Genomic DNA, 12097 nt, shown 5'->3' with positions numbered 1-12097 from the left:
CTCTAAAACCTAATCTGACAACAAAATGAGATTCCTGCAAGAAAATAGCTTTTTCAGGCACACTAAATATCCTTCTGTTCAGAAGAATGTTTAATCCACTTGGATCATGTGCCTGGATTTTCTTAGAGCATGCTGAGATAACAACATTCCGCTGTGTCTTGGCACCATAAAAACATTTGCTTATAAAAATAAAAGAAAAATATAGTCTCATGGGGAGAATACCTCGCTGAATTTACTTTTTCCATAGTTTAATATTGAACTTTCAAAAACAATTTTTAAATAAATATGCCTCATTCTCTTTGTGGGTCATGTCCAAACTTCTCTCCCATTAATATCTTAAATTTGCCAATGTACATACATAACCTTTCTACATGATAATCATTTATTCAGTGTAAACTGAATATTTGCCAGGGGAGGAAAAAGACTTTAATCCTGCTCACACCTCCTCCTAGTGGTATGAAATTAATTTTGCACCTTCTTTGCAATTTCAGAGCAATAAATGGATAGAGTATTAAGAAATGTATCGTTTTCCAAGTGTAAAAGCATTCACTTTCTTCAGAAGGTTCACTTGAGTGCTGTGAACACTTCACTTGGTTGTCTGAACCTGTGTGTGCATTCATATCCGATTCCTTTTGCTACTAACTTCACAAGAAACGTTGTTTATGCATGTACACAGATGCACAGACAATTAAACTAAGTGCCTTTTTCAGAGCCAAGCCTTCAAAAGGATGCAGACGCATTTATGCTTGAAAAAGGGGTGCTTACCTCATGCTAATTTGCTTTTCATTCCCCTTGTGAATATTTGCCCCAGTCCTAACTACAAACATTTGAGAGCAATCTAGTCTGAATTAAAACTCACTGATATCAGTAAAATAAAGGGTGTTTTTATATTCTGTCATAAAAATAATTATAAAACAAAACAATTTAGCATCATGTTCTTGATTATTTTAAATGTGGCTTTGCTTTTATCTGGAGGCCTTTCAAGTTAGTACTCAACTGTTAAAAATATAAAATGCTTTTAATAAAACCCTTCACCTTTAAAATTCAAAAGAAACTATAGTTGCTAGTGTGGGTTTTCTAACATCTAAAACACTAACTTTTTGAAAATCAGGAAACAGTGGGCTCATATTCCAAGGCCAATTAAGTACCTAGTTCCTGTTTAATCCCAAAAGAACTTCATTTATAGAAATAGTGAGTAAATATTTCCTTTCCACTTAATCCCTCAGAACTAAGAAGAGATTAAATCTGCAAACTTCAGTTTCACTTACCTTTGCATATTTATGCTTTTCCAAAAATTAACAGGACAATTTGCTCACATTTATATCCATTTATATCTTATGCATGTGTTTTTGTGCACATTTTCTCTAACATGCACATTCTCCACACAATTTCCTAATGGAGCTTTAACATGCAATTCCTATTTATATGCATTGTTTGTGCAAACATATCTTGTATGCATTTTAAAGCTGAAAACTGTATTATAAAATTTGAAGAAGTATAAATCGGAACAAAGAGATATTCTTTTTTTTTTATATTTTATTTTATTTATTTTTTTGTAAATGGAAGAGATCAATATAGCGCATAGCGGCACCAGCCCTATGGAACGAGTTACCTCCGGGGTTACGCCAACTCCCCGACCTCCAGGCCTTCAAACGTGAACTGAAGACCTTATTATTTCACTGAGCGGGACTAGCCTAAGACATATTTTAGCGAAATTTTAATGGGTTTTAATCGGTCTGACCATTTTAGTGATTCGGCCAGTAAATATTTGCTTTTAATTGTTTTTAATTATTGTTATTTATTATATTTATATTGTATTGGTGTGTGTATTTTAATATTGGCTGTAAACCGCCCTGAGTCCTCCGGGAGATGGTGCGGTATAGAAATGTAATTATAAATAAATAAATAAATTACACACACACACACACACACACACACACACACATATATAAAAGCTTAGAAGGAATAAATTTCCTTCCTCTTCTGATCTTGTGGTGCATACCTTTACTGTTTAGTATGTAAGGATGTCAACATTAAAGCATATCCTGTTTTCTTTTTCTCATATGGTCAGTGATACTTCTGATCATGCTATAATCTAATCATTTTTAAGATTACGGGGGAAAAAATAAACAGCCCTTCTCATACTTTCAAGACTTACTTCAACTCCTCCTGTTAATTCTACCCAGACCTTCAGCAAAATATGTCATTGGGTTTCCTTTCTAATGTTGAAGTGCATAGCTTTTTAAAAAAGATAATTATACTAACTTTTGAATTTTTCTCATATCATAAACCTTACAGCAATAACTGTAATGTCTGTGCATTTATCTCTTTCCTTCAACAGTCTCTTCAGGATTGTATTCTGCATAGAAAGTAGATAATTTATTCAACTAGTCTCCATTTTGTGCAAATTGAGAAAATAATGCATTTTGCATTACACTTGCTGTTATGTATTTATGTTTGTACCTTTAAATATTTGAGCGGGAAATCAGCACGTTGCTGATTGGACGAAGCCTCCAGCAGAACTGTATAAAAGGAGAGGTTTTTCCCCCAGCCTGTTGCTGGGTTCACCCTATATTAAAGAGCTGTTGTCACTACCCTGGTCTCCAGCCTCGTTACTTCCAGAACTTAACATTGGCGGCGAGGTGGGATCTCGAGGCTAAGGAGAACCAGAACCGAGCTGAAGCACGATAGACCCGAACCCAGCAAACCCAGGGCAGAAAAGCGGAGATGGCCAGTTACACTCCGCCCGCACCGTTTGACCGGCTAAAGAGAAATGGGAGCGTATATGACCCGTTTGAAAGCTTTCTAAAGCCAACGAACTGCAAGGAGTTCCAGATAACCGAAAAGGGCTTACTTCTTAAGCCATTGTGGTCGGAGGTCATTGATATCGCGGAAGCCCTGGCAGAGCCAACGCCGTTGCAGTCGGTGTCGTGGCCAACTTTACAGACTTTACTAAAAACCGCCGCTGCGCCGTCCAAATACGTGCGGCGGTTTGAATTCGGAGGCGAAGGCAGATGGAGGCGAATCCATTGGTGACTACATGGCGCCCTAAGAAAAGCGTCCAAGGACTGCGGATACCGTGACCTAGGCGAGGTGCTCCTCGAGCAACTCATCCGGTCAAAGACATCCGTTTGCGGCGGCGGCTGCTAGCAAGAGCAACCTGATGCTGGCCACGCTCTGGGCGAAGCCAGAGCACATGAAATGTCCTCCCAAGCGGCAGAGACACTGCAGAAGCCGGTCCCACAGAAGGCGGCGCGAAGGCAACTCCGGTGCACCAGGAGGAGGTTCAGACCGAATCCGGCGGTGAAGATGAGGAAGGGTCTGCCGCACCGGCGACAAAGGGGACCGAGATGAGTGCGGAAGCTGCGGGGTCAACACCAGCGCCAACGCTGCAAGTTTAAGGGCGACATGTCGGCGGTGTGGGAAGAAAGGGCACCTAGCTCAAGTTTGTCGGCGGCCCAACCTTCCGCCGAAAATTCAAATCGGCCAATCAGGCGCGGAATCGGCAAGGCAACCCGCGATTGGCTCAAACAAAAAGGCGCAGTTCCAACCAAACAACGGTGGTCATAGGCGCGCCTCGGCAAGTGGAGAAGAAGATCTTCACTAAGCCAAAAATAGAGAATGCGGTGCCGGCTTGAAGTAGACACGGGATCAGCGATCACCATCATGTCCTGGGACACTTTGGCGAAGTCGCTGCCGTCCGTCGCAGCGCCACCTGCAAGCACAACGGCTACGAGTCCACGACTACCAGGGAATCGCATCCCTGTTCGAGGACCACCTCCGTCCGAGTCGAGTCGGCCCATACAAGAAGACCCTGCCCATCACGATCGTCGAAGGAACTCTGCCCAGTCTGTTGGGACTAGACTGGTTTCGTGCCCTGGGCATGGGAGTGACTGGCATCTACAAAGTGACTGTAACCTGAAAGACATTCTCTTTAACGAGTTCGAAGATGTCTTCAAGGACTGCCTGGGCAAGTACAAGGGACCCCTATTTCCTTCAACTTAGACCCCAGGTAGCCCCATTAGGCTTAAAGCGAGGAGAGTCCCTTTGCCCTAAAACCAAAAATCGATAAGGAGCTGGACAAGCTCATAAATCAGGGATTTTGGTGCCAGTCGATCACGCAAAGTGGGAGGCATCGTCACCCCAATAAAGTCGGACGGGTCAATTAGAATTTGCGCTGACTACAAGGCGGCGCTTAACAAAGCCTTACAGAAAAGCGCTTACCGGTTCCGTGGTGCAACACTTATTGCACTCTTTGGGGCAAGGACAAGTCTTTGCAGTTAGACTTGGCCCAAGCCTACCAGCAACTGCCCGTGACGCCCGCTGGCGAAGCCCAAACAATTGTAACGCACAGGGGGGCATTCAAGTGCACCCGATTGCAATTTGGGGTCAGTGTGGCACCAGGGTTGTTCCAAAACCTAATGGAACGACTACTGCAGGGGCTCCCAGGGGTAGTTCCCTACTTTGATGACGTCCTCATTTCAGGGGAAAACATGGAGGAATTGGGGGAACGTTTAAGAAAGGTTTTGGGGATTTTCCGGACAGCCGGATTAAAAGTCAAGGCAAACAAATGCCAGATAGGGGTCGAATCCGTCGATTTCTTGGGCTACCGGATAGACAAGAAAGGAATTCACCCTACTGAGAGCAAGGTCAAGGCAATTAGGAAGGCTCCAGCGCCTAAAAATAAAGCAGAGCTGCAGGCATTCCTGGGGTTGGTGAATTTCTATGCGGTCTTTTTAAAGAACAAAGCAACCATTGCGGAACCGCTGCATAGGCTCTTAGGGAAAAATACTGTTTGGTCTTGGGGAAAGACAGAAAATAGGGCTTTCGAAGCAGTAAAGAACCTGCTCTCAAGTGATAGCCTGCTCATACAATATCACAACTCATTACCCCTAGTGTTGGTTTGCGATGCCTCCCCTTATGGGGTGGGGGCTGTACTCAGCCATAGACTTCCTAATGGCACAGAAGCCCCTATAGCTTTTTACTCTAGAACGATGTCCTCCCCAGAGAAAAAGCCCAGCCGAATTACTAATGGGACGGAAATTCCGGTGCCCACTTGACCGTTTGAATCCCCATTACACACCAGAGGGTTACAAGGGGGAACTAGAAAAGACAAGGGAAATGAGCATAGGCGACCGGGTGTGGGCCCGAAACTATGGGGACGGCCCTAGTTGGTTCATGAGCCAAATAATAAAGATAACCGGGCCAAAATCGTACGTGGTAGAGCTACCAGACAACCGAGTGTGGAGGCGCCACATAGACCAGTTAAGGAAACGAATAACTGATCAAACCGAACCAAATGAAACAAATCATGACCAATACCAATTTGAATTCACAGCTGACAATGACCCGGGGGAGGCGCAAGACTTAGCTGAGGTCCCAGAGTTCCAGCGACGCCATCAGGTTCCGGAGGGAAACAGCTGGGAAAGTTTCAGAAGTAATCCAAGGCCGGATGGCCAAGAAAAAGAGTCAGCCAATAATCCAGAGCCCGTTGGCTCAGAGAGAGAGCTGGGAGGAGAAAACAGTCCCTCCGACCAGCTCAAAACACCACCCAGAACTGAACCGCGCAGGTCAGAAAGAACTAGGAGACGCCCAGGTTATTTGCGTGACTACGTCGAAAAATAACATGTAAATAAATATGTAAATAGAGGCAAAGTGTTTTCTGGGAGGGGAGGAGTGTTATGTATTTATGTTTGTACCTTTAAATATTTGAGCGGGAAATCAGCACGTTGCTGATTGGACGAAGCCTCCAGCAGAACTGTATAAAAGGAGAGGTTTTTCCCCCAGCCTGTTGCTGGGTTCACCCTATATTAAAGAGCTGTTGTCACTACCCTGGTCTCCAGCCTCGTTACTCCCGAACATAACACTTGCTACTGAATTATGAAATTTTTATTCAGAGCTTCTCAAACTCAGAAAATCCTCAGTAATTGTTAACAGTTATTTTCCACTATTTATTGAGTAAATATTAAAGTCATCCAGCAAGAAGACAATTATGCAGGTCTAACAAAAATAAAACATGCAAAACAAAGTTCTCAAAAATATATTTCTATTTCAGAGGGGAAAATATTTTACTCAAGGAAAACCTACTACTGTAGTAAAGTACCCAGTAGAAACACAGGTATATTATTTAAGGAAGTAATAATACAAAAGAATATCATATATATTTATTAACAAAATTAAATTAACATAAAAAAGAACATTTTACTATACAGTATTGTGTAAAAAAGGACAATTACCCTCAATCCCTACACTCTCTCAAAATCTGAGCCAAAGGCTACACAGGTGTAAGCAAAGTGACTCCTATGCCTTTATATTTCTCTAACCTCTGAGATTACTAGGCTTCCTATGTGTGCATAATTGTTTTGCTAATTAATTAAAAGGAAAAATAACAGATTGCAAAGCAAAGTATCAACTTCCAAGGATACCCCAGGGTAGGTTCTAATCGGCCTCGTAGGTTTTCTTATGTTTTTAGATTTCAATCTAGTACTCTGTTTGGAAATATGCCCCCAAATAGATGATAGTATGCAGGATTGGCAAAGTATGTCATCAGTTGAATGGTTTGTAATAGGCAGCCATTTTGTGAATAGTAAGCTCCTCCCACAAAAACTGCTCTGTGAAACAAGTTCCATACTTGTTCTCTGGTCTACAAGTCTTTTCTATCAGTGAAGGACACCAAGTGGGAAGAGAACTGTTCCGGGGAGAACAAAACAATAAAAGTCTTGTCATATGGGCAGCAATCCGTTCAGATGACATTGGATTTATCATAAAACTTAAATTAATTTAAATTACTCTAATGGCCAAAATTGTGGAAACCTTTTGGGAAAAGTGTATTTTTGAGGGTTGATGGCTAGTAACACCCCTTTTTTGGAGTTTCAAAATAATCATATTTCACTGCTGGAATGCCTGGGAATAGCCCAGACCTTAACCCAATTGAAAGTCTATGGAACCAACTAAAAAAACTTGTTAGTCAGAAGCACCACAGCAATAAACCCAGGTTAATAGAAGCAATCATTCAATTTTGGTTTCACATTATTACAGCTGCAGAACTAAAAGACTTCCATGGGAAGACATAAGGCCGTAATTCATGCTAAAGGTCACCCAACTAAATATTAACTGACGTAATAATTTTTGTATATCTCATTTTTTTCCTATGGTGATAATTTTTGTATATCTTGTTTTTTCTACCTTTCACTTTTCTTCTTTATACTGAAACTGCTATTCTAATAGAAAATCCTTCATAAAAGTTATTGCATTACATTCTTGATTAAATTATCTTTCCATTGATGTATAATTTTATGGTATTACTCCAAAAAAAGTGGTGTTATTAGCTAGTATTAGAAAATATACTTTTCCCAAAAGGTTTCCACAATCTTGGCCCCTACTGTATATAACATTAATTAATCTTAGGAAGCTAAGCAAGACCACATTTGATTAGCATTTGGAGGCCCCCAAGCAATTCCAAGCTCTGTTGAATTTGGGATGTCCAAATTCCACAAAGTAATTGCAAATCATTTTCATACTGTGTCACGAAAACTAATTCTGTAAACATTTCCATGTAATCGCCACTACCTGAGCTTGTTTTTGCTAACTTAATAGCACTAACATTACTCTTCAAGGACCATCATAATTTATCATTAACCTTGATGCTCTCCATGGCCTTATTTTCCTTATCTTTTTAGTCTTATATCAGACTAAATCCTTACCCAAACCCCATTTAATCATTGTTCCACTAGCCTCAATGTTCAAATACTATTTTCTCAGACATAATGCCAACCTAGAATTCTAAAATTTTACGTATTCCAAGTCTCAAACACTAACTTCAGAAATTTTAATTCAATGTTTCTGTAAATTACCAGGTTACGAAATTTATTCATAAAAGCCAATTAGTATTTGTACACTCACTGTATGAAACTATTCACTACCAGTTCTGTGTAAAAATAACTCTATAAATAAAAGACAAAATTAAGAAGGACTTAACCCAAGTGCTATAAACTTGTTGAGCTGCATATGAAAGACATAAAAACTGGGCCTTTTATTCATACGAATTTGAACTCTGAAAGTTGACTCTCTGGAAAACAGAGGGTACAGTTTTGCCTACATTAAATATTAAAACACATATAATGGGGAAATCCCAACATAAGAAACAACTGCAGGATTAAGTGCCCAAAGTGAAATGAAATATAAATGTTGGCTTGCCCCAAGGAATTAAGTCAGGTAATGCAATGCCAGCAACTTCTACTGAGATATCAGCAAGGAACATAATAGCTGGAAAGGGCTGCTTATATTACTCTCAGTATGTGTTTCATGAACCTGACACAGGTCCTGACAATGGAGAACTCAGAGGACTTATTTACTGAATACTCTTGGACTTGGACACAGCATTCAAGTGATTGTTAGCCTTATTGGATTGGTATGGATCAGTGCATAATAGAATAGAATAGAATAGAATTTTTATTGGCCAAGTGTGATTGGACACACAAGGAATTTGTCTTGGTGCATATGCTCTCAGTGTACATAAAAGAAAGATACGTTCATCAAGATAACATTGATGCACAACAGCAAAAACTATAGACTGTGCATATCCTTGAAAGGAAATGTTTAGTGGTGTAGTCTAAAGTCAGAATAGTTGGCCATTATCAAATGCATCAAATTCAGGTTCTCAGCTATGTATATGGTGGCTCTGGTGGCTCAACAGACTAATGCAGTCTGTTATTAACAGCAGCTGCTTGCAATTACTGCAGGTTCAAGCCCCACCAGGCCCAAGATTGACTCAGCCTTCCATCCTTTATAAGGTAGGTAAAATGAGGACCCAGATTGTTGGGGGCAATAAGTTGACTTTGTATATAATATACAAATGGATGAAGACTATTGCTTGACATAGTGTAAGCCGCCCTGAGTCTTCGGAGAAGGACGGGATATAAATGCAAATAAATGTTTTTAAAAATGACTGATTTTTACCTCTTCTCTTGAGAATTGCCACACATATTATTGTTCAATGACCATACTCAATTGATTCAACTTTGTGGGACAATCTAGAGGACTAGATCCTTCTATGTAGGGATGTCCAAAACCTACTGAAACAGAACTCAGAAACAGTTTCTCTGCAACATTATCCTTCTCTTCTGAACTGTATCAATATGGTATGGTCAAAATATACTCTGGAAATTAATCTTCCAAACTAAAGCTGACGTATTTTGGATGGGGTCACCAAAATATAACTGTTTTGCATGAACACCATGTTAGAAACCTTACAAAATGCATATGATTTGGATGATGAAAACCATTGGACCACCCTTGGAATGGCCAAATGAACACAATCCAGAGTATCATGAGAACCAATTTGGATTTCTACAGATCATTCCATGCCCGAACCTAAAGGTTTTACACAAAACTACTTCCATGTTATCCATATTACTCTAATACAGATACAAATCAATCAGAAAAAACCCCCGATGAAAGTACTGTAAAATGTGTACTGATTAAGTATATGATTATATTTCATATTACCGGGCATTTTAGCAAATTAGAATACATCCAAATAACATTACCAAATATATACCAAATATCTATACAGTATATTCATATAAATACATGTCTATATTTCAATTTTAATTCTTCTCAAAATACATACAAATTATATGTTGCTTAAGCAAATATCCATAGGCATACCATCCAAAATAATGTCCCTGTGGCCAGAGCTGCATATTGATCAATCGTGGAAAGCACACTGAATATAAGGCAGATCAGCACTATGAGGAAACTGGGGGGGAAGAAAAAAAACAAAAATTAAAATTACTAAAACATTTAGTTAAGTTTTTTTTATAAAAAAGAAGAGAAACAATAAATGAGAAATAAATAAAAATTCCTGTCTTTCAATAGTGTAATAAGCTGCAAAGGATTTCTCAACAGAATGTGGGATAAAGGGATTGTGAAGGAACGTAGTTTAATTTTTAGCCTCTTTTTTATCAGATAACAAAACCTTTGGATAAGGTTTTACAGGAGAATACAATTCAGCTTCTCCATTGAAAGACAAAATTAAAAGAGCTATAAACAATGCTTGCAAGGAGCTAACTTATTGTGGTCAGCCAGCAGCCTGCGGAACTGGCAACGGAGTCAGACAGCGATGAGGCTGAGGAAGAACATGGGCCAGTCCTGGAGGCTGGAGAAGGCCTGGGTGAGGGCTCTGCGTCGGAGGCTGAGGTGGGGCCAGGGCCATCGGGGGGATGATGTGTGGACTCCAGAGGCTGACAGTAGTGAGGCAGAGAAACAGGAGGGGCCTGTTCCTAATGCACTTATGAGAAGAGCTGCCAGAAGGCAAGAGCAGCTAAAGCAAAGAGGATGACTCGGGGTAGGGCCAAGAGATGATTGGCCCCTCCCATAAGGCTTAAATGACCAGCAACGGCATTTGGACTCTTTGCAACAACATTGATAGCTTTGTCTTGTTGCATTTGTTTCGTATCGGTGTCTTCTGAACTTTTGCCAAGACATGCCTTTGGCAGTTTGCCTAATTGGACCAAGGTTGGTAATAGGACTGAGGAATTGTGTTGGCTAAACCCAGCCAGAGGTGGGTTTAGCCAGTTCTCCAAACTGGTAAAAGACGCCTGAACCGGTGCTACAGCACACCTCTGGCTATAACATGTCAGATGCTGTTTCTCAAACAGCAAAATGTCCCGATATCAGATATACTAAGAATTTGCTAGAAGATGTTATGGCTACAAGGTACTACAGTGACTTTGTGCATTGTATCCTAATTCTGCCTCCCTTCAGCTTTCACTGTGCTGGAAGTTATATAGCTAAGCAAATGCCATTTTAAACTCTGAATTGGAATTCCTGAAATCTACTACATCTTCAACCTTTTTAAGAAAAGATAAATTTTAAAGTATTTTAAAATCTGTACTGCTAAGTTTCTGATTACATACTTCAGGGTTTGGACATTTTAGCAGATCTTAAAAGGATAGATAGAAATAGCCTGTTAAGTAAGATCCATAAATAGGATACACAGGAACCAACAGAAGGTAGTAGCTAAGTGAGGTAGCCTCACTTAGCAACCTCTCGAAGTTATGACAGACCTCCTCTCCCACAAAAGCTACTGACAACCTGGTTCCAGACTTAATAATAATAATAACAGAGTTGGAAGGGACCTTGGAGATCTCCTAGTCCAACCCCCTGCCCAGGCAGGAAACCCTACACCATTTCAGACAAATGGTTATCCAACATTTTCTTAAAAATTTCCAGTGTTGGAGCATTCACAACTTCTGCAGGCAAGTCATTCCGCTTATTAATTATTCTAACTGTCAGGAAATTTCTCCTTAGTTCTAAATTGCTTCTTTCCTTGATCAATTTTCATCCAATGCTTCTTGTTCTACCCTCAGGTGCTTTGGAGAATAGTTTGACTCCCTCTTCTTTGTGGCAACCCCTGAGATATTGGAATACTGCTATCATGTCTCCCCTTGTCCTTCTTTTCATTAAACTAGACATACCCAGTTCCTGCAACCGTTCTTCATATGTTTTAGTCTCCAGTCCCCTAATCATCTTTGTTGCTCTTCTCTGCACCCTTTCTAGAGTCTCAGCATCTTTTTTACATCATGGTGACCAAAACTGAATGCAATATTCCAAGTGTGGCCTTACCAAGGCATTATAAAGTGGTACTAACACTTCATGTGATCTTGAGTCTATCCCTTTGTTTAGGCAGCCCAGAACTGTGTTGGCTTTTTTGGCAGCTGCTGCACACTGCTGGCTCATATCTAAACGGTTGTCCACTAGGACTCCAAGATCCCTCTCACATTTACTACTATTGAGCAAGGTACCACATATACGGTACCTGTGCATTTTGTTTTTTTTGCCTAAATGTAGAACCTTACTTTTTTCACTGTTGAATTTCATTTTGTTAGTTAGCGCCCAATGTTCTAGATTGTCAAGATTTTTCTGTATCTTGAGCCTATCTTCTGGAGAGTTGGCTATTCCTGCCAGCTTGGTGTCATCTGCAAATTTGATGAGTTCTCCATCTATCCCCTTGTCCAAGTCATTGATGAAGATGTTGAAGAGTACTGGGCCTAAAACAGAGCCTTGGGGTACTCCATTGCATACTTCCCTCCAT

The 12097-nt window shown here is 40.4% G+C and overlaps 1 protein-coding gene across 1 annotated transcript in view; it reads right to left on the bottom strand.

The window, feature by feature from the left end:
* KCNQ1 (potassium voltage-gated channel subfamily Q member 1) overlaps positions 1-12097 on the bottom strand; it is a 456225-nt gene that overhangs the window by 380518 nt on the left and 63610 nt on the right. Inside the window, exon 2 of the mRNA XM_058157948.1 lies at positions 9670-9760. Within this exon, the coding sequence (XP_058013931.1) occupies positions 9670-9760 (91 nt within the window). The remainder of the gene's footprint in view (positions 1-9669; positions 9761-12097) is intronic.

The sequence above is a fragment of the Ahaetulla prasina genome, chromosome 1 (assembly GCF_028640845.1).
Source record: "Ahaetulla prasina isolate Xishuangbanna chromosome 1, ASM2864084v1, whole genome shotgun sequence".
Taxonomy (NCBI): domain Eukaryota; kingdom Metazoa; phylum Chordata; class Lepidosauria; order Squamata; family Colubridae; genus Ahaetulla; species Ahaetulla prasina.
The sequence above is the reverse complement of the archived record's forward strand: the minus strand, read 5'-3'. Positions and strand labels throughout refer to the sequence as shown.